Source organism: Triturus cristatus, chromosome 8 (assembly GCF_964204655.1).
Source record: "Triturus cristatus chromosome 8, aTriCri1.1, whole genome shotgun sequence".
In the NCBI taxonomy this organism is placed as follows: domain Eukaryota; kingdom Metazoa; phylum Chordata; class Amphibia; order Caudata; family Salamandridae; genus Triturus; species Triturus cristatus.
The window spans coordinates 78,917,877-78,941,832 of record NC_140591.1 but is presented as its reverse complement, the minus strand read 5'-3'; the positions used below and the strand labels follow the sequence as shown (position 1 = coordinate 78,941,832).

The window sequence follows — 23,956 nt, the reverse complement described above, 5'->3', positions numbered from 1 at the left end:
TAGGATATTAGGGTTTTGCCTGTGGCTATCCGCAATGGTATCTCGTGGTGGGGAGATGTTTTATCCCAACCCACCTGAGTACGTTATAAAGCCGGCGCAAGCACCGAAGCCCACTGTTCTGCAAAATGTTACGCATGCTCCTTTGAGACACCGTGTGAAAAACTAGGGAGGATCACTTCCTCCCCTCTCAGAGCTGCCAGAACAAAAGGCGGGGGCCAGTCTGCCTCCGCTAACAGGATGTCATACGAAGAAGTCAGATTTTCACCCAAAAAACCTTTGATAATGCGTTTGATGTCACCTTCTATGAGAATACTAATTTCATATAGTCTGTCAGCGGGAGCCACTCGGGTGTCAGCGGTTTCAACTGTGATGAATGTATCAGTTGCTCTTGCCTCCAGAAATGGACGCAGTGCTTGCCGCACTACTGTAACCTCCGCTGCGCTGTCTGGCAGCGTTACTGCCCATGTTAGATTCCGGACCTGGGTCCTCACCATCCGTAGCATACCTCGCAGTTAAAGCGGCCAAGTTTTTCTTCCGAAAAGGAGGGTGCTGACGAGGAAAGTCTTCTTGTTTACCCTTTCCGTCACTTGCCCGTGGCTGCTCACGTCCTTGTGGGTCACCTCGACCTCTTCCGCGCTCCTGGCGGTTACCTCCACCGGCATATGAGCCTGATGCTTCCTGTGAAGAACGAGGATAACGTGTATCAGGAACCTGATATCAATCAGGAGATTTAATTCTCGCGCGGTCACGCAGTTCATAAGTGCTTCTGAGACCGAAGGTGTAGGGGAGGGTGCCCATCCCCCTTGTTTCTGTTGCGATTTCCCCTGTTTATTATTTTTCCAATTCTTTTTAGGGAATTGTGGACAGCCTCCTTGATCAGTTTGAGACATCCGTTGAGCCTGCGGTTGTGCAGGTACTTTAGCAAAAGGCTTAACACCCAACTATTACGCCTAACTGTTTTAGAAGCCTGGGCTATAATCTTAGGTAATCCGCGAATATTTTACCCCAACTTTCACAATCAGTGACTTCGGGGACTAAGACTTTCTGCAAACTAATTATCAAAATTCGGTGCTTCTCCACAGGAGTGGTATGTGGAAACACCGCTTCCAGCTAGTCAAATTTCTCAGCAAGCCAATAAGGCAAATCTTCCTTATTTGGGGGAGGCTTTCCCATAACCAAATTAACCATGACGGGGCTAATAATAACACCGCCAGTACCAGCCGGTTGCTGTGCAACTCCAGGTGCTCCCACCTGGATGTTGCGGTTTACATATTGAACCAGTGCTCTATACACACGGACTATTGTAGTGTGTAGTAGACGGAGAGCCGCCACATTGCACGTTAAATACTGTGAATGCGGCGTGTAACCTGCCAACACAGGCCAAGTGGCCCCATCAATCGATAACGGGCCTAACATGACAGGTGACAAGGGTACGGGAAGGGTGCCATCAAACCAAATGCGATGCTGCCATGCCGTCAACGGAACTTCTAGAGTTCTATATGGCCAATACACAGCAGGAAGGGCGGTATGGCTGTATTTATGCCACAAATTATCCGCCCCTCAACAGCTGGAAATGTCACCCAGGAATAAAAAACCTCATATGTGTATACTGGGTCGGCTTGGACCACAAAGATCAGATTGACACCTGCGTCCGGCACCCCACATGCTTGCAAATCATGCCGCACCGCCACGCGGCTGTGTGCCGCAATATCAACTTCAACCATATAGAAACTTGAAAAGAAAAAACACAAATTAAAAAGGCGGCTAGACAAAGTTGGGTCGTAATCCAAAATACGAACGATACCTTTTTGTATATATCAAGCTTGAATCACCTATAAAAGCAACAATATAGGCAGGTAAACCGTCACCGCTGTTTTCCGGAAACAGAGGCGAGGGGATTGTGAACAAGTATTGAGAACTACTAAAGTGCCTCGTAAATAAGTACCAGACCAAACGTTAGCTGCGCCATGTTGCAGGGATTCTGCACATACACAGAACTATGCACAGGAAACCAGGACCTCGGTGTATTGTGGTGTACCAAAACATGCCTCAGTGCCCAGAACGCCTATCCGGCTAGCTATAGTATCCCATTCGTTCTCCGTACTACAGTGGAGCTACCAATGGTTGGATATCCTCGAACACGCAACTCAGGGCCTCTCAGAATTTGTGGGAACAAGACACTCTTTCGCTTAGATACTCATACCTGTTCACAATGTGAGTAACCACAGACACTGTATAGTTTAAAATGTTTATTTCAACTAACATGCTCTGTAATGCAGTACACGTGCTAACATTAGCAAAGAAATGCATAAAAACAATATAATCAGCATGGTTAAAATTCCATAAAATACGAACGGGGAAATCATATTATAATGTCAGTGGATGAAGCCTTATAGCGCTTTACCACCCTCCCCGTGCTACAAGCTATGTTTATTATATCAGTGGAAGACCTCTGGGCTTGGACAGCGGAACCCCCTACCTCAAGTCTTAGATGATAGGATTTACATCTCCGGACAAGCACAGCTCTTCCTCTGGAAAGGTTTTCTCCAAGTGTTGATAACTTGCATCCCATGCAATATTAAAAGCACCCAAAAATTCAGAAGCGCAGCTGTGTTCCATGTTATGTCTATATGTGTGTGGGATGGACCAAAGCCGATAAACCAGCAGATTGTTTTCTGGTCTTGAACACGATGTACAGACGAGAACTCAGAGCACAACAGAAATAGTGAAAGGCCTTCAGTTCCCATGTGAAGCAGCACGAGCAAAGATTGTTTACGGGAAACAAGGCATGTAGTGTTGTGTGCATAACCGGCAAGATGGCGGTAATGCAAAGCACTGACTAATGCTAACTTAGCAACGTCCGCTGGCACCCCTAAACCCTCATGACAATTTGAGAAGTTTGCCTCCTTTCTATCTAGTAGGAGAAACTGAAAAGCCTTACTGTTAATCAATTTTGTTTTTACTTATTAGAGTTCCATCTTTCTTTTTTTTTTTTTTTATAAAAATTTTATTGTGCAGAGAAAAAGGGTACAAGCACGGGCCTACAACCTCCTGGGCCGGCCGCTAGTATGCAGAAATGATCGAGCAGTTCAAAAACAATGACTGGCCCGCAGGGGCTCCGCTAAATGGCAGGAGATCAAGCTGCACATAAAGGAAGTCAGGATACACCCTTTTTACATAACTATCAACCAAAGTAAAGAAAAACAAAAAGCAAGGCGAAAAACATTGAAAGGGCGTCTAACCATAGCAGAGGAACTCCACATAGGACCACCCTAGGGTGGTCAATAAAAGGGGGGTCTGAGAGGGAGGGGGGGGCCACGGGAAAACCAAATCTATACTCAGATGAACAGAGTAAGCAAGAAACCCTCAAGGATCAGGGGGACAAGGCAACCTCAGACGTATCCACCAGGGGGGGAGAACAGATAGTCCCTCGATACACATTCCACTGACCCCAGAATCTACCCCACGCCCCCGGTTTACCACGAGCCACATACACCGTCTTCTCCCTGAACATGCACCAGTCCATGTTCTCCTTCCATACGGACACGGTGGGAGGCCGTTGGGAACCCCACAGCTGCGCAATATCTCTCTTTGCGATCATGTTTCCAAGGGCCGCCCACCGAGCCTGAGCCGCATTATAGTCATTGGGCTCCCACACATTCAGAACACATCGGCGCACCTCCGGCAGCAGAGCGACCCCAGTGACTCGTTTCATAACATCATGCACCTCGCGGCACTCCCAGAGGATGTGGAGAAAGGTGGCACTGAGCCCGCAGCCACGCTTACAGAGCCCGTCATCAGAAAACCCCATCGAGACCAAACGGGGACCCGTCACATAGACACAATGGAGAATCTTAAGCTGGACCAGACGGAGACGGGCCGGGATGGCAACCTCCTTAGGGGATGACAGCGCAGACTGCCAGTCCTCGTCGTCCAACTCCACCCCATCTCCCGTCCATGCCTCCCGAAGACGCACCAAGAGATCAGCCCGATTATTTATTAGTTTTTTATAAATCAGGGATATAGTACTGTCGGGGACGTGTCCGTCGAGTATACGGTCCTCGAGAGGCGAAGAGACAGGGACCGTGATCCCCTCCCCAAAGACCGAGAGTAGGGCGTGCCGAACCTGGGCATAGCGGAAGAACTCCCTTTCACTAAGCTCGTACTCGCTCTGAAGCGCCGCGAAGGATTTAACCGCGCCTTTAACCCATAGGTCCCCCACTCTGCTAATGCCGATCGTATCCCAGTGCTCAAAGCCTTTCGTTGTCCAGAGGCTTCCCAAGCGCTCAGAGGCGAATAGAGGAGTAGCACACGTTAACCGCCCACTCCAGCCCACAGCTACATTCGCCGCCTTCCACACACGTACCGCAATCCTAGTAGGGCCCGTGAGGGTCCTTCCGGCAGATCGAGAGTAAAGCGCTCTGTTATAGTTACCGCCGGGAAGCAGGAATTTATCCATCTCATATGCCGGGTTCGAGCCAGGAGCGTACGTAGCATGGTTAATGGCAGACAGCTGGGAGGCCCAATAGTACCTTCTAATGTCAGGAAGCGCGATGCCCCCGTCATACCAGGGAAAAGTCAGCTTTGCCAAAGCGATACGCGCACGACCGTCCCAAACCAGTTTCCTCTGCAAACTCTCCACTTCCCTAAAGTAGGCCGCCGGAACGATATCGAAGGAGTTCTGGAGAGCGTAAAGAAACCTGGGAAGGGACATCATTTTAAACAGTGCTGCGCGACCAAGTGGAGACAAGGGCAACTTACACCACCGAGCCGTGTCCGCCCTCAAACGCCGGAGGGGAGACAGGAGATTCTGCTCATAGCGGACCGCCGGATCCAACGAAACGTATACCCCCAAGTATTTAAAGCCGGATTGAGACGTTTGGATCGGAAGCCGAGGCGGCAAGAGAGGAAGGCCACCGGAGATAGGATACACGCAAGATTTGGACCAGTTAATTATCAAACCCGAATTTCTACCGAAGGAAGTAAGGACATCAAAAAGCACATTGAGCGACTTCCGCGGCGAGGTGAGGTACAGAAGAATATCATCCGCGTACAACGAGACCCGATCCTCGAAGCCCGGGGTAGAGTTCCATCTTTCAAGACCCATAACAATCCTTTAACTTGCTTGCAGTATATAACATTAAATAGAATAATTGTGAGAAAATACATTTGAAATCTGAGGGGGTGACGGCCTGATAAAATTATTTTATATAGGGGTTTTGGCTGTGTGACATTAAAAAGTTTGAAGATCTTTGGGTTAAGGTGTTCGCCATTGGTTGCCAGATGTCAAAGTCAGGGTATCCACTTCATATGCAAATAAATATCATTTAGATTCATTGTATGTAAATGTATTTCACGTAAATACCCTGAAAACCTGACATTGTTCTTTCCCTTCTTGTCCAGTGTTGGAGAGATGCTTGTCTTTGAAAGATATCACACCATACCATTTGTATGAAACAAGCAACAAAATGCTGCAAAAGGCAGTCAAAGATGTAGGTTTAGCACTATGCCAAGGCAAACAAGCATTGGCAAATTGGTCTTGCTTCGGCAATGCTTTATGGTTGCCGCTATTGTATTTGCCACTGCTGGTTGTTTATAAAAATGTGCAGGCACTGCCAAAGCCAATAATGGAGGCGAGCCCTTCTTGAACATCTGTTTGCTATACTTTCAAGACAGCCTCCCCGTTGCATGACCAAATGTTGAGAAATGCAATGCAGGGGCGACCATAAAAGTATAGAAAATAATATTTTCATGCTTTTACGATGGCTGCCACATTGTGTGACATGATGGCAATGTTTGTCACACAACATGGTGGCAATCTTGGAAGCATGTGATTTTCTATACATAGATGACCTTTAGGTGTGAAAGTTGTGTGACCGCCATCTTCAATATAATAGAAACATTTGTTATTTACTGGACTGAGAACTGACATGCGTTTGTTTTAGTAAAACAAGTTAGAATTATGTTGCATTACCTAAAGCAATTTAATATATTCAAACCTAATTTCAATGTGGAAAAGCTGAGTGTATTTTCTAGTAGCATGTCTTACTCATAATACACATTAAGGATGTTTCCTTAAGGGCTGCAAATGACTGGTTCACTGGCTTCAGTTGACATGACCTTCATCAGGGTTTGTAACGCATGGAATCTAGATAAACCTATGGATACTGTTGATGTGATTCTGCAGCTAGTCTCTGACAACTAAGTCCTCAAAACTGACTCAATCACTATTGCCTCCACAGCAGAACAGGGAGAGGGGGTTAAGGATTTTCTGGGCGGCTTAGCTACTGACTTTTGCAATATGATGAGTCTTCCCAGGCAGGTTCTGTAGTCACACCGGGTGCAGGGATTTGTATACAGTGCATCAATGTATTTTTATATAGAGTGTGTTTGATCACTAATGACTATAAGCAAAAGAGAGAGAACTCCATGAGGATACTGTTTACGCCTCTCTAGAATTCAGTGTGGGGGGCATCCCTATTTGTTTTAAAGGACCCTTGCCAACTAGAACCACTAGTCGCATGCTTCGTCCTTGGGCCCTCATCCATGACATCTTGTCTATCTTGGTGGGCTCTATGCTGAGGATCAGCAGAGCTTTTGATTTTCTTGGGGAGGGATCTCTAGCTAAAGTTTCCTGTACCTTATTGTATTCATTATTGGATCCTTTAAAAAGAGTAAAAACAAAGGTGTGATGTCAATGGATGCCCCCATCAATAGGTCTACATGTTTCAGCCTAATGTAATTGTCAGGTAAGCACTATTTGTGAAGTGAGACAATTTTGTGACTCAAACTCATTCACACACAATTTTTGTCATTGCATGCCATGCATTACAAATCCTCCTTAGATACTTCCTCAGTGAATGTATTTGACATACTTTAGAGGCCCAATAGAGGCTTAGTGGTGGGCGGATCATATTGTCACACTTTTTTCAAGGGAGGGGCCAGCATGGACCTGTGTGTGTCCTTTAAGCTGTGCTCTGTCTAAATCTGGATCGATTACAAAATTTGTCAGGGCCATAGCTAAAGTAGTCTGTGTTCCCTTATTTGCAGGTCTGTGTCTAAGTCTGCCACTGTTCCATTATTCCTTAGGACAATGCCATAATCCGATCTGCTTCTTTATTTGTCAAGAGTGTGGCTAAGTCTGGATCAACATGTCTAATTCCATGTCTTTTTTCCTATTTTTCAGGGCCATGGCTAAGTAGTCCAGCTTTGTTTCCTAATTTCTGAGGCCCATGGGTAAGTTTAGGTCTCTTATTTCGCAGTGCTATAGCTAAATCTGGTTCAATTCCTTGATTCGTTGGTTACCTGCGGAATGAAAATGAAGCAATTGACGGTGGTCGTGCAGAGGAAGATCCCACCGGAAGTCAGCCCGAACACCAGGTTGGACCAGGCGTAGAAGAAACGTGTCACCAGAAGGACCACCCCGGCGATGAGGATCACTAGGTTTACACCAACCATAATTGTCAAGGATTGGTTCACTGGTGGGGAGCTGACGTTCTCAGTCAGGCCAGCCAGGTAAGTGCCGTATATTAGAACGGTGCCCTGTACAGAAAGATGAAACACATGTCAATAACAACAGCAACGCAACAGTGGATCCTATAGTGCCATTATTTAAACAAGCCCTGAATCCTGATACTTTTGAGATTGCTGTCAGCTAGAACATCCTGGGGTTAAGAAAATATTACTGAAGTTATTGTGCATATCTGGGTGAGGAACTTGACATTAGTAGTTTGAGTAGAGAAGTACGGTAGGGCTTTATGGATTACTTTCACAACAAAACCTCCTGTGAGCTAGAGAAAACTTCAAAGACATAATCGCACTCTGAGCTACAACAAGTCTTCTGTTGATCTCCACAAACACAGTATTGAGCAATGCTTTCTTTATGCAGTTATAGAGTTTGTTAAATGGGAAGCCTGGTTTGTTCTCCCAGCTGTGGGAGTCTTCACATAAGCCGATGAACACAATGTCAGAATACGCCCATGATATTCATCCTATGTGTTAGGGAGTTGCATCCATCCATCCATCCATCCAGTCACCCATCAGCATGGAACAGTGGTGGTAATTCTGAATCTGAGTCTGATGTGTGCTGCACTCAAAAAATGGGAATACTGTTTAAAGAAATAATGTTGCTCTTCCCTGGCTCGAGATCACAAGGACAACATAAATCAAAGGAACTTCAGGGATGTAAGATGTATTGGGGAGAGAGGTCTATGCATCAGTTTAGAGCCAATTGAACTGAGGCACTCCTACACAAATGTGATCATTTAGTGAGGCACTCTTTACGTCCTTTAGGATGGACTAAAAAAATAAACTCCTCATCCCACATGGGGCTACAAGGGGAAATCCTCAACCAGTAGTTGTTTGTCTGCTAGCAGTCAGATCAAGAGACCATGCAAATGACCAGTGGTTCTTACCCTGTGGTCTCAGGCCCCCTGGGGGTCCCCGTGGCCTACTCAGGGGGCCTGTAACTCTTTTACAAAATTAAATATTACAAAATTAAATCATATTAAAATTAATCAATGAAAGTTAATAGAGTATATACAAATTGGGAAGCAACATTGAACATTTGAAAACGTTTTCTATATTGGATTGTTAATGGCACAAACTATATTTCAATATTTGATATTTGCTTGGTGTATAATTGTTTTTGTACTTTTGTGTATTGTTTTGAGGTCCTAATCATAGAAATGACTTAGGCTCAGGGTCCCTGGCTTCCAATAATGACTCAGTGGGGGTCCCCGAATTCCACTTATGATTTCTTGGGGGTCCACAGAAGCCAAAACTGACTTAGACAACACACACACTGTCCACATGGATCCCATTGGCCATACCCACACATGAGTTTTTAAGACGTTGTAAGGTGCAGCTTCTAGTAAGACAGCTCTCAACTACTAGACATCACTCTACTCAAGGAGTCCACCGGATGAATCATGGGACACACGCACACATGCTATGGTCCACAGCAGCTCAGACTGGGTGATGGGACAGAACCGCTGTCATAAGGTAAGCCTCAGACATCAGATATTATTATACTAAGTAATACATTCAAAGTCAGCAAAAGATACATAATTCGACACTAGGCTTCTCTGTATGGAAACCCAGAACCTCAAAGCACACATTCCACAACTTCACTAAGAAGGGTGTTGTAGGTGCACGTGACCCAACCATGCCAGAGGGCTCACCTCAAGGGAAGCCAATATCTATATATATATATATATATATATATATATATCAGGTATCACTTGGGCAAAAACACTAAGGGCCTGATTTCCACTTTGGCAGTGCGGTGCCGAGTCAGCCCTGCCGCCGCACCACCAAAGCCATGGTCAGGCCGCCCGCCCGCCAGATTAGGAGTTTCCTCCTGTCTGGCGGGCTTTGTTTTTCTTACGTTCCCATGGCGGTGCCCTGAAGATGAACACCGCAATGGGAACGCCAAAAACAGTTCATCATCGCATCTGAGAAGGTGCCCCCAAGCCCGTATGTCACCTGCTGGATCCAGTAGCAGCTATCTGTAATGAAGATGTCCACAGGTTCAGGTGGAGGATATATTTATTCTCCTTCAATGCATTGAATAGTATCATTCCTTGAATCCTTATCTTGCCCCAGTCAATCCATAGGTTTCCCCTGCACCAGCAGGCATTAAGTACCACAATAGTATAAGTTTTCTTTGTCTTTCCTGTACATTGTCTGCAGCACCTTCATTGTTCCAGAAAGATCTACTGGTTGGATAGTATGGTCCTTTCTAAGATCGGATTAGCAGACTGAGGGGAGAACCCCAAAGTGAGCTGGCTGGACGCTCATCACTGCAATGCATGGAAAGAGTAATGACTTTGGTGCATACAGAGCATTGGACACTCCAGGCTGGGGATGTCTGGCAGGCTCTGTAGAGGCTGATGATTGGCTGCCGGGCACATGTCAGTAGACTTGATAAAAACATGCTTTGAGGGATAAGGACCTCATTTGACCACAAGTCTTTCAATGACATCTCCTCTACCAGATCAGCTGTGAGTGGCTTCTCACTGAGGAAGCAGCCAGTGGCAAGATCTTAATGAATCGAGTACCCCCTGCACTTTGGACTGGACTCAGTTGGCTCGGGTATTTCATGCTATTGATTTGTTTTTTTATTGTGTCCCTACTTTAGATATTGCTTGGTGAGCCAAAACAAATGATGAGTAAGAGAATGAAATGGATGTTACTCCACCAAGAGGCCTTACACAACAGCAGGAGGCTAAACATGAGGGTCTCTGGAGTTTGGAAACAGCTTGCGCACCTCGTTGCTGCCACAATGGAGGAGACTTGACAACATGTTGATGCGCCCTTATCCTTGGCTGCCCTGAAACACCTGAACAGCCTGGACTTCAAGAGCTTTAAACTTGCCACCACATCAGAGTCAAACAAGAGGAGAGTGTTGATCCATTGATTGATTCATTTTTGGTTTCATAGTGTGAGCTGATATTGAAGGGTGTCCTAGCACTAAAAACTGAAAGATAGCAAAATACAGTAAAGGAAGAGAAGTGATGAAATGAGTGAGCACAAAGCTATTGTTGGAAGAGATGTGTTTTTAAAAGTTAATTAAATTCAAAAAGATAAGGCCCAGCACGAGTGGCAGAGGGCAAGGGTTTCCAGCAAGAGCAGTCAGCACAGAGAAGGATAGTCCTCTGAAAACTGGAAACAGAAACCAAGTTAGCAGTTGAAGCAAAGCATTCTGAGTAGTCTGTATTGTAGGAAAGTGGCTCTATATATACTGTTCCAAAATAGGTACAGTGTGTATAGAGTCCACAGTCCCCAGAGGTTTGGCAGAGGCTAAAGTTAGATATAACCTTACTCTCTAAAGTGGTAGCTTGGTCGAGCAGTAAGGCAGTATCAGAGGACAGTGTAAAGCATTTGTTGTACACACTCAGCAGCAAAGGTCTCACACACTCAAGAACTGAACTCTAGGCCAATGGTTGGTATATAAAAATATATGGTTGTTTTATTTTAGAACCAACAAGAGGTATCAAAATATACTTTCTCAGAAGGAGATGCTTTAGTTAAGTACTTTGCAAAAGACAATTGACTTGGAATGCAATAGTTACAGTTTGTTGCAATAGGCAACACAATTTCAAACACAATAATACATTGAGCTCAATGGGAATTTTAAGTTATATGCAATTGATTACTTTCAGGATTACTTTTCTAACTCCAGGACTGGATCCTAGATTCAGTTCTGGGACAGTTCTTGGAAACAAGTGAGTAAATACTTTTTAGTAACTGTTGTGATTTTTAAGAAATATTTTGCTATTTTAAAAGTTGACAGAAACTTTTTCTGATCAAATTACCAATGTTATCCTATGGAAGGAAATTCACTTAGCAGGTAAGTGGGGTTACGGTTACTTTTTCTAGGTCAGTGTTGGATCCTGGATCCAGCACTAGTGTACCACCTGTAAGCAGTTGAGAAACTGCGTTTAAGTTATACAGGTGATTTTTAAGGAATATTTAGAAGTTTGCAAAATCGACAGAAAAAATTTCACAGAAAAACAGTCAATGGTTTCCTATGGAAGAAAATTCAAGCTACGGGTAAAGTACGTTCTCGTTACTTTTGTAATCCAGTGCTGGGCTCCTAGGCTCAGTACTGGGACATATATCTAAAACAGGTAAGTAATTACGTTTTCACAGTGGGTATGATTTTTAAAGAATATTTGTAGTTTGCAAAAATCGACACTTAGAAGAAATTTCACAGAAAAACAGTCAGTGGTTTCCTATGGAAGAAGATTGAGTTAGTGGTAAGTACGGTTGGGAGTACTTTTCAGGGTCAGTGCCGGGCACCAAGATCTAGCACTGGGATCTCTCCTAATAGCAGGTGAGTATTTCCGTTTTCGTTACTCGGTTGATTTTAGGTGAATATTTTAAAGTTTAGAAACTCCACACAGAAGACATTTCAAGAGAAACCAGTCAATGTTACCCTATGGAAGAAAAGTGAGTTATCGGCTTTTGGGTAAGTACTCGACTGGCAGAGTTAAGGTTCTGGGCATAGACTCAGGGGTCTCCCAGGCTCAGGTAAGTACAGTTGTTACACCCTCAGCGGCACGGGGGCAGCTGGGTGCAGAGTGAGTTAGGCCCAATGTTATCCTATGGGAGGCATGGGGCCCTTGGTTGGTGGCTGCTGACTAGCAGGCCACGCGGCTGTGGGAGCTGGGCTCCTGGTCACTTGCTCAGGGAAAATGGGGAAGTAGGTAGGAGTAGAAGTTACACTGCCAGGGCCACTCGGGCGGCTGGGTGCAGGGTGCTTTTGAGCCTTCGGGCGCTCAATGGATTGCCATGGAAAAGCTCAAGGGCGAACAAAGGCTGCAAGCTCGGGGACGAAGATTCTTCAGGTGTGACCACCACTTCGAGAGGTAAGTTGGGTAGTTGGAGGATAGGTAGGTACCCAGGAGTCGGGCACGGCAGGCCGCAGGGCGCCGGGTGCAGGGGTGCCTTTTGGTGTTGGGAAATCTTACCCTCTGTTGATCGCGGTAGGGGGGGAGCCCTGGTTCTGAGGCTGCAGGCATCGTCAGGAGCGTCGAGGTGGGTCCTTGGGTGCCGGATTCGGGGTCACAGTCGCAGGGGGGACGTCCTCGGGGTCTTTGTCCACTCCAGCACAGGCCAGGCTTGGCGGGTGCAGAGTGTGCAGGGTTCGCGGTTCCGTGCTGGTGCCTGGGGTTAGATACTTGCTTTGAGCAGAGCCACTGCTCGTGGGAGTCCCAGGTGCTCAGAGTCACAAGGTAGCCAGGTCCTCCGGGGTTTGTGAGGTTGCTGGCCACAGGAGGTGCCAGGATTTATCAGGAGCAGGTTCGAGGGTCGACAGGCCGGTAGGGGGCCAAAGCAGTTGGCGTCTTCCTCTTCTTAGCAGCTGCACGGCAGGTCTTCTTTCTTCTTGATCTTCTTTGCTGTTTTAGAATCTGGAATCTGAGGAAGGAAGGTTCAGGGTGCCCCTAAATACTAAATTTAGGGGCGTTACAGGTAGGTAAAGGGCAGGGACCACTGGGTCCCTTTCCTGGGGTGGTTACACCCCCTATCCTGCCACTCTCCTGTGGGAGGGGTCAGTGGCCTAGTCCTGATTGGGTTGGGCTCCCCATCTTCAAGATGGCGAGGGCCCGGAGATGTGCTTCACCTCGCCTCCCACACCTGAGGGGTGGGGTTGGCAGGGCTGGCACATCCCCTGTCCTTACTTGGAGTTTCCGGCCAGTCTTCCCGCCAGAGTGGGGGTCAGAACCGGTGGGGGCCAGTTGCTGAGTACAGCGAGTGGCCTAGAGAAGCTCACAGAGGCGGCATGCCTTTGAAGTTTCCCCCTGCCCATCCTGGGGGAGGAGACCTAGCACCTCGCCCAGGATGTGCATTGTTGCAGGCCTAGGAGAGCGGGGGCTCTCCACCCAGGGGGGTCCAGCAGCATCTCTGCTGTGTGGCAACCTAGGCAGCCTCTCAGACAAGACGTGGATTGTAAGTTAGGTTTCAGGGGGCATCTCTAAGATGCCCTCTGTAGTGCATTATACATTAAATCCCACACTGACATCAGTGCGGGTTTAATGTGCTGAGAAGTTTGATACCAAACTTCTCAGTCTTCAGTGCAGCCATCATGGTGCTGTGGAGTTCGTGTTTGACGAGCTCCCAGCACCATATACTGTTAAATGGCAGCACTGCACTTACAGTGCCCAGGAATGGACCTGGGTATTGTAGGGGCACAGGGCTCATGCTCCTGTGCCCACACCACTGGCATAGGGCACCCAGCTAGAGGGGTGGCTGATGTATGCCAGGGCAGTGTAGGTTGTGGGCATGGCACACAGGGATGTGTGCCATGTCGACTCTCTGTTTTGTCTTGTACTCAGACACTCAGCCTGCAAGGGCAGTGTGTTTGTGTTAGGGTACAGGGCCTCTAAGGGCGGCACAATAAGTGCTGCAGCCCTTAGAGGCCTTCCCTGGTCACAAGGCCCTGGGTACCTAGGGTACCATTTACCAGGGGCTGACATATGGCCAGGGTTTGCCAATGTGGGTTTTAGGTTTTGGGGAAGAAACATAGGCCCTGGGCACCTGATTGGCAGGAGTCCAGGGCACACTCAGTCAAAGTACATTCAGCAATTCAGCAAAAAGTGGGGGCATACCATGCAAGAAAGATGGCACTTTCTCACATGTATCTAATGAACAACTGAGTCATTTAGCTGGAAGAAGATGGTGTAAAAATGACCTTGTGACAGAAATCTGTGCCACTCATAGTCCCCCAATTGGACTGGCTGAGAGTAGTGTTAGCTACGGGCATGACTGTGAGCATAGGTCATCTGGCACCCTTGTCGCCGTGTAACGAAAATAGTAGTCAACACAGGTTGGTGCACATTGTACAAAGTAGCAAAAGGCAGAAACGTAGTCAAACAGGTAATCCAATACGAAGAGAGTTCCCTATGTCTGGAACTTCTTTATACTAGATCGTCACATCATAGCGTTCGCGTGGTGCTAGCATGCATGTGTGTCTCATTCTACAACCACATACAAGTACTATAATCATGACGACCTATGCAGTCCACCCAACTCTTAGTTTCTATACTTCAGTGAAACATGGAGACTTTGAAGAGGGGCAGGCAGTTTTAAAATCAACATTCATGAAGGTGAAAGGAGAAGGTATTAAAGTCACATACAATTATAAAGATGAGCATTCCTAACAGATTGAAAATTGAGTCTCCATAAATTTGTGGATCTGCAATGGTACCACGTCGTGACTTGTGGTCCAGCAGCTCGACCCATTTACCCCAGCATCTTCCAACATTGAGCCCACTGGCTTGCCACCTGTTACTACACGTCAAAATGAGCACTCCCCTACCTTAAAACCAAACAGAAGGAGAATCCATAGCTCCGAGTATGCAGAGGCGCAGAATTGGATCCTAGTGACGGAGCAGGACACGTCTTTCTCAGCCACCTATTTGGGAAACAAAAGACGGAACCATTATTGGTCAGTCCAAGCTTCATATTCCATAGACCAGATGAGCAGTGGTCTGAAACGGGGTGAGGTATCTACCACACCCAATAAATACCAATTTACTGGGTGAGATAAATATCTCTTATTGTGAGTTTTATCCCATCAAAATGAGGAATTGCAAGTTGAATTGGAGGTCTCTGCCCCGAATTCTCCATGTTTCGGAATTCTTCATGCATTTAGACCCCCTGTAAATTTCAGCAGGTTCGAACTGCCGGAATTAGCCAGGGGAAGATTGGAGGGGTGCAGGAATTACTGCACATAAATCTGGTCATTGCGCAAACTTCCAACTCTTCAAATTTAGCCCTGAACTTGTAATCAGGGCCTAAGAAGTAATTCTTCGATTGAAGATGTCATTCCTCCCTTATTTCATGGTAGACGATTTTCCAGAGATCTTAAAAAGGAATGCAAAGGGCATTGGTTATAATAACTATATTAGAGTGGCCACCTCACTCGAGGTCATTACAGAAACTGGGGCTGATTCACAAAGGGCCTTCGCACTCATGGCGCAGGCCCGCAGTCATTGCAAAGGGGCCTGCAGTCGTGGCTGGGGGTCTGCACCTGTGGCGTGACCTTCACAATGGGTAAAGGCCATAAAGAAGTCCCGCCATGAGTGTGGATATCCAACCTCAAGTGTGAAAGTTCCACCACGAGTGCGGAGATCCCGCCACGAGTGCGGAGATCCTGCCACAAGTGTGGAGATCCCACCACAAGTGGGGGACCTCTGCCACGACTGCGGGGCCTCCACCACGAGTGCAGAGGCCCTTTGTGATCTGGCCCCACTATCTCTAGTACTGAACCTTTAACCTACTGACCACTGATTTCCGGTGTGTTAGTGTAATTAGTTCAATGGAAAAAAACAAGACTACAACACCCAGAATCCATTAGGCTATCACACAAAAGTCCAGGACTGGAGACAGTATCTACAATGACCTTTAGATTGTGGTCACCCTCAAAATGTATGTACTAAAACAGTGAAACTCAAAGTACGGCCCAGTGGCCGCTTGCGGTCCTCTTGACCTTTAATGCGGCCCCCTTGGTGAACAGCAGCACCAGCTGCTGTTTAGTTGCTGAGCACAAGTATTCAGATTTTATTTTATAAAACTAAATGCGCAAGCATTTATTAACCTGCAAATAAATGCTTGCCCATTTATTTAACATGTTTTTGAACCACCTTAAACGATCCCTGACTCACCCAGACCCCCTACCTCCACTCTGCTGCTATCGGTGCGTCCCTCAGTCACACCACAAACTGTAGTTTGTGCCCCCTGGGCAAATGTTTGTGAGTACCCATGTACTAAAAGAAAGCATTTAGAGAGTGCACTGTTACGGGTCACTGAGTGTGCACCATCTTGTGTTGAAGATAACTAGCCATTCAGGCACCATTGAAAACTTTCCATCAGGCAAAAGTTAGAATAATAGAGCAGATTAACAAAGTTGCTTAGGCCGAGGATAGAAAATAAACTACAAATAGGGTGACTACACAACTCTAGGTCATAAAAAGACACTACCTCTGAACATTTCACCTACAAACCACTGGTTTCAGGTGTGTTGGCATAAATCAACCAATGGAAGCTAAAACAAGGCTACAACACCCAGAATGGATTAGGCTATCCCACAAAAGTCCAGGACTGGAAACAGTGGACATCTAATTACAAAGTTATGTGCAACACTACCAAATGTTACAAGATAAGTGACCAGGTTCAGGGTGTGTCTGCTCCTGATGTTTTTCATTTACTGGACCATTAAGGCACATAATTATGGGACTGTGCTTTTACTCAGTGGCGTAGCATGGGTTGCCAGCGCCCGGGGCAACCACCCCTGTGGCCCACCCACACTACACTACTGCTTTCACAGCTCGCTTTTTTGGTGCAAGTTCAACCACTCTTTGACTGATACTTATTGAAACCGCCCTCACACTGGATGGACTCCCTTCTTCCTCGGGGTCACTTTCAATACATGCTGGACTGGCAGAGATATCATGTCCCGTGATGGCCCTGATGCGATTAAAATAATGCTTACAAAAGTTGATGTTGTTATATGGCCATTAGGGTCCTTCTCGACATTGCTAAGTTAGCATGAGCTTTGCTGCCATGATGCTGCTTTGCGCACGTTACTACATGACTTTATTTTGCAAGACTCTGTTTATGCCTTTCACATGAGAACTGTCTGCTTTTCGCATTCTCTGCTAAGTTCCTGGAGTTTAGTCTGAACACGATGTGCAAGGTCGATAAACAATGCCCCTTGTTATTCTGTTCTGGTCAGTCCCTAGCGCCTAGACAAAACAAGCTAAACACAGCTGCACTGCTGGAGGCTCATGCTTTGATATTACGGGAAAGCATGTTGTTCAAACACACACTTGGAGAGAGCCTTTCCATGGAGAAGAGCTATGCTGTTCCTATGATGTAAACCTTCCATCTAGGCTTTAAGGTATGGGGTCTGCTGACAAAGCCCAGAGATCTTCCTTTATATAATAAACCTCAACTTACCAAGGGGAGGGTGGTTAGGCCTTATCGTCCTTTTTCCACTGTCTGTGTATAATGACATCCCCTTTTATATTCTATGGTATTTAACAATGCTAACTGTGTTAGGTTTATGCATTTCACTGCTGGTAGTGGCTCGTATTCTGCATTATAGAGAACGATAGTTAAAAATAAACACTTTGAACTATTACAGTGACTCTGCCAATTCTTATTGTGGACAAGTACGAGTGAGCGAGCGAAAGGGTATGTCTTGCTCCCGCAATTCCTGAGAGAGTCGGGAGTGTTGTGTTCTGGGTTGTCTAATCATTTGTAGCTTTGTGATTATGTAGGAGAACGAATGAGACAGTATAGCTAGTCAGATTAGGGATTTTGGGTACTAAGGTGGTAGGAAGGTGCAACCCCTATACACCAAGGTCCTGTTTTCCTGTGCATAGTTCTGTGCACGTGCAGAATCCCTGCAACAACGTCTTAGTCTATTACACTATCGTTTTCCACCCAAACCAGGAGTTAATTTCATACTGCAAGGGGTTCCAGCTGACACATTGCTAAAGTGAGGGAGCTTGGGGCTGGGGGGGGGGGGCGGCGGGGGGGATTAGTGGACTAATAATTAATTTTAAAAACGTACCTGTCGACGCCGCCAATCCTGGTGTTCCAGGAGTAGTCTAAACGGCCTGGTTTTCCGCTCAGACAGTGCATGGGAGTTTGTGCTGTTTCTCCAACCTGGCTGTGCAAGAAGGCTGGGTTGGAGGAACCTAAGTGCGCATGTCTGTTTGGCTGGCCAAACAGACATGCGCACTTTACAGTGCCCATCACTCCCCCCCTGCCATGGTGCGGCCCCACCCTGCCCTACACTGACATCAGGACAGAAAGTCACCAGAAAAAAAAATGATGGTATTGTTTTAGTATCATTTCATTTTTCTCTGACTAACTTTCACAAGTGGGGTGACGCTCCTTCACCATTACGGAGGTGTCACGCCCGGTCGCACTTTCCAGCACCGTGCTTATTTCTCAGTCTGCCATCGTTACCTATCTCCGATACTGTGCTTGTACCTCAGCCTGCCATCGATACCTCTCTCTGGTTCTGTGCTTATAACTCAGCCTGCCATGATACCTCTCTCCAGTACTGTGCTTAATCCTTAGTCTGTCATCGATACCGCTCTCCGGGACTGTGCTTGTACTTCAGCTTGTCAATACCTCTCTCTGGTACTGTGCTTATGTCTCAGTCATTGATACCTCTCTCAAGTACTGTGCTTATACCTCAGCTTGCCACTGATACCTCTTTCCGGTACTGTTTTTATACCTCAACCTGCCATTGATACCTCTCTCCAGTACTGTGCTTATACCTCAGTCTGTACTCGATACCTCTCTCCGGTACAGTGCTTACACCTCAGTCTATTATCAATACCTCTCTCTTGTACTGTGCTTATACCTCAGTCTATCATTGATATCTCTCTCTAGTACTGTGCTACACCTCAGCCTGCCATCAGTACCTCTCTCAGGCACTAGGCTTATACCTCAGGCTGCCATCGATACCTCTCTTCGATACTGTGCTTACACCTCAACCTGCCATCGATACCTCTCTCTGGTACTGTGCTTATACCTCAGCCTGTCATCTATACCTCTCTCCTGCACTGCTTATATCTCATCCTGTAATCGATACCTCTGTCCGGTACTGTGCTTACACCTCAGTCTATCATTGATACCTCTCTCGGGTACTGTGCTTATCTATCATCCTGCCATCGATACCTCTCTCTGGTACTTTGCTTATACCTCAACCCACCATCGATATCTCTTTCTGGTACTGTACTTATACCTCATACCTGCCATCGATACCTCTCTTTGGTACTGTGCTTATACCTCAACCCACAATCGATATCTCTTTCTGGTACTGTACTTATACCTCATACCTGCCATCAATACCTCTCTCCGGCACTGTGCTTACACCTCAGCCTGCCATCAATACCTCTCTCCGGCACTGTGCTTACACCTCAGCCTGCCATCAATACCTCTCTCCGGCACTGTGCTTACACCTCAGCCTGCCATCAATACCTCTCTCCGGCACTGTGCTTACACCTCAGCCTGCCATCAATACCTCTCTCCGGCACTGTGCTTACACCTCAGCCTGCCATCGATACCTCTCTCCGGCACTGTGCTTACACCTCAGCCTGCCATCGATACCTCTCTCCGGCACTGTGCTTACACCTCAGCCTGCCATCAATACCTCTCTCCGGCACTGTGCTTACACCTCAGCCTGCCATCAATACCTCTCTCCGGCACTGTGCTTACACCTCAGCCTGCCATCAATACCTCTCTCCGGCACTGTGCTTACACCTCAGCCTGCCATCAATACCTCTCTCCGGCACTGTGCTTACACCTCAGCCTGCCATCGATACCTCTCTCCGGCACTGTGCTTACACCTCAGCCTGCCATCAATACCTCTCTCCGGCACTGTGCTTACACCTCAGCCTGCCATCGATACCTCTCTCCGGCACTGTGCTTACACCTCAGCCTGCCATCAATACCTCTCTCCGGCACTGTGCTTACACCTCAGTCTGTCATCGATACCTCTCTCCGGCACTGTGCTTACACCTCAGCCTGCCATCAATACCTCTCTCCGGCACTGTGCTTACACCTCAGTCTGTCATCGATACCTCTCTCCAGTGTTCCCGGACGGACTGGGAATTCAAACCAGCCCTGGCAATCACGTTGGACCAGCCGCATGGGGAGGCAGTGGGGGGTGGGCGTTGCAGTAAAAAACCGGCACCCAGTAATAAAAACGCCCCCCACCAGTTCAAAACCGTCCCCCACCTTTTCGGCCCACCGGGAAAGCACGGGGTGCCCCTGACTGTGTTTATCCCTCAGCCTGCTATTGATACCTGAATCCTGGTTATTTCTTCTTTGTTTTTCTCTCTAGGAATCTTCTTCTCAAGTTTCAGTTATTTGTCCCCTCTACTTCTGGCAAACCTCATTCTCTCACTGACTTGTTTCTCATTTTAGAGAACCCGCTTTAGAGCATGTTAGTGATTTGACAAACTTCAAGCCAGCATGCACACTTTATTGTTGTGTTGCCAATCTTTGATCTAATCTTTTGTCACTGATTGTGCCTCTCAAGGGGCATTTAAATATACCCTCTTGCGCCCTCACCCCACTTGGGTGTTCATACCCCACCTATGAATGATCCCACCTGGGATCTGGAACTTCTGGACAGGCTTCCTTTTTTGCGGGAGAGCTTTTAAGTCAATAGTGCCCATATTGACCTCACCATGGGTTACCAGTTGACTTCTTCTACCCTCCAATTGAAGCATTGGTCCCATGGACGTCGATTCACCAAAATGCCTGGGGTAGCGGAAGTGACATCACAAACCCTTTGACCCTAATGACATCACGGAAAATGACATATATTGACCACTGACCCTGAATATCCCCAGGAAGTGGTGTAACATTACCTTACCCTGAAGACATAAAGTACCATAACTCCATACTTACTATAACACAACACAGACAAATGTCCATTTTAGAAACCACCTATATTAGGGCACTGACAGTATCTTTGAAAGTGGTGGGAAGTAATGGTTTCCTTGAACTATTGCCAGCCAGACCTTTTCTAGGAGAACTTGGGAGGGTTCTTTTCTTTTCCTAAGAAAATTTTAAATTAAATGGGATCAAGTAGTGCATTTAAAAGCACAGTTTTCACATCAGTTTGCTAAAAAGCCAGAGGCTCTGAAGGGATACTCATTCATATTCAAATCCTTGCATGGTGTGCCAAGCCGATGAAACCCGATGCTCTGTTTTCAGAATGTGCTACAGTCGCCCCCAAATGTCATCACTTACCTCCATTGTGCTAGGGCCAGCATTTTATCATGGATGCCCGCCTATGCCTTGGGTGTGACCTTATGTCACAAATTACCGACAGTATGCCAGTGTCAGAATTTTGCAAATCATGCCATCCATATATCTTATGTCAAAGTTACCTCTAGAATGTCAGGGCCAGTATTCTGTCAAGGTTGCCCCCCACCCCATATGCCATGGTGTTCCTCTCTAATGTCAATAAGTTTCTCCAATCTGCTAGCGTCACAGGCGTCACTATACCAAAGATGTCCTCAAGTATGCCAGCATTTTTCCCTCGGTGCCCAGTATGCCAATAATTGCTGCTGTTATGCCAGTACCTGTATTTTATGAAGGGTGACCTTTATGCCAAGAATTACCTCCAGCATGCCAGGGCCAGTGTATTTGCCAGAGGTGTCCGTCATCCTAACAATGCACTCCACTGTGCCAGCACCACAATTTCCCTGTGTGCCTTTATAAGCCACAAATTACCGACAGTCTTCCAGGGCCAACTACAGGCACTACATTGTTACCCACGCTCACTTACATTTAGTCACTTACACTCCCTAATTCTCACTTACTTGCAATTAATTCACTATCTTGCATTCTCTTACTCACTCACGGGCACACTTATTGATAATCATTCTCACTCATTAGTTGTCACTGATTCTCACTCACTGTCACTCACAAATGCTTACTCATACAGACACATGGTCACAAACACACACTCCCTTGCACACAAACACACCCTCACCCACCAGCATGCACACAACTTAAATGTAACAACATTTCTTTTACTTACATCATCTGCAGCAGGAGATCTCGTTCCAGCTCCTGGTTCTCTGTTTTTTTTTATTAAACTAATAGTGAATAATAAACTATTAAGTACTATTAGTACAATAAAACATGAGCAGAAAACATGGGTGGAGCAATGGAGTCCATTAGGACAAGCTGCCTCAGTCTTTTTGAAAATGACTTTGCTGCCTCTGGGCTGGGGGCAGAAAAGACGGTGCCAAGGGTCTCAAGGGGCAATCCAGGGGTCGCAGCTGTGACGAGTGGTGACCCTTAAAGGACGTCCGTGATTGGCCCTTAACCTGTACTCAACTAACTACCCCCGTCCTGGGGATGACCTCATAGTAACACCCAAGTCAAATCGCCATTGACAACAGAGGTCATATAGACTCCATTACCCCCCCCCCCCCCCCCCATTCATAATATCTCTTGGAGTTAAGCCATTCATCTTATTATGTATACACATTTACTAATTGTTCACATTTTCCGCACTGTGTTATCCCTTTTCAATTCACATACTTGAATTTCTTCACTGAACTAAATGTACTCAGTATGGCTTTAGCCTGGGTGGTTGTTGCAATCTCATTTTTGGGATGTTTCTGAACAACTTATTTGATTAAGCTCTATAGTGGATGGATTATGCATCCCCCAATTGAAAACCTCTACTTTGAGAAAAAGTCTACAGTGGATCTCTGTTTTTTTTATATATCATAATATATCCAGGTCTTTTGCATTAATTCAGTTTGGCACCTTAGGTCTTCTGCTTTGCATTTAGAGAAGCTTTCCAGAGTTTATTCAAGTCACCTGGTATTTCCTGCATATTTGTTGTGCTGTGACTGTCTGTGCCCCTCGCAAGAGCAGTGGCTGTCTCCAGATGTCGCACTATGCACTCACCTGCCACTCCCTCCAGCACTACCTAAGCGGGTTAGCCTGTGTTCCCTCCTGGAACCTTTTAGGAACCTGGTGCTCCAAGGACATTTGGTGCTTTGTGAACACCTCTTTTCTCCCTCTGAGAACACCAAAGGGGACTTCCTCCCTTCCTGCCCTTCCGCCGATGGGACTTTCTACTCAGGCTACATTTGGAACAGCTGCCAAGATACTCTTAACTATGAGCCTTCTGCAAATTACTGGCAAATAGCACCCAACCTAGCAGTTGAAATGGACCTCTCCACATGTGTCCAACACTGTCAAATAGTGCCTTACTTGTGTCGTACCACAGTGTCGAAGCGCTAATATCGACTCCACAATAATGACTTGCACTGCATTGCCATGGTAAATAGATATGGAGTTAGAATAGTAAATAGAAGAGGTAGAGCAGTAAATCTATACTTTCCATGGATGCGTACTTTGACAATATGGCGGTAGTCGAAAGTGGAGATGTAAGTGCAGATCTATATTATTGACCTCGATTATGACAATCAACCTTTTTCCCCATGCACTGAGGTAATATATCCCTGAGGGGCAGTGTGTTTGTTCTTTTGCAGAATAATGCACCCCATCCGTTACATTATAAGAATCATAGAAATCACCTTCAAGTTTTGTGCCTGTACAAAGTTCTCATCCTCCAGTATTACACAATGTATGGAGCATAGTTCCCAATTAATGTTCTAATATTAGAGAGTTGTCAGTACATCACTCTGTACATATTCATGATTTATATTAAACACACCATTAATGGAAATGCAGGTGTTATTATTACCCAATGCAATGGGGCTCCTTTTACTGACATTGGAAGAAGGAGTGGCAGTATCGACCCTAGAGGGGTTCAAAGACTTATATTTGGCCTTCCCCAACAAACCCACATCACACCCCACCTCAGGCAGCTCCACTGGCTCCCCAAACAGAAGAGATGCCAATTTCAGCTGCTGACTCACGCACA

The 23,956-nt window shown here is 46.4% G+C and overlaps 1 protein-coding gene across 1 annotated transcript in view; it reads right to left on the bottom strand.

Moving 5' to 3' along the window:
* GPR156 (G protein-coupled receptor 156) overlaps positions 1 to 23,956 on the bottom strand; it is a 202,652-nt gene that overhangs the window by 30,004 nt on the left and 148,692 nt on the right. The window contains exons 7-8 of the mRNA XM_085621048.1: positions 14,825 to 14,920; positions 7,306 to 7,542 (exon numbers count right to left, since the gene is read on the bottom strand). Coding sequence (XP_085477174.1) covers positions 7,306 to 7,542; positions 14,825 to 14,920 — 333 coding nt within the window. The remainder of the gene's footprint in view (positions 1 to 7,305; positions 7,543 to 14,824; positions 14,921 to 23,956) is intronic.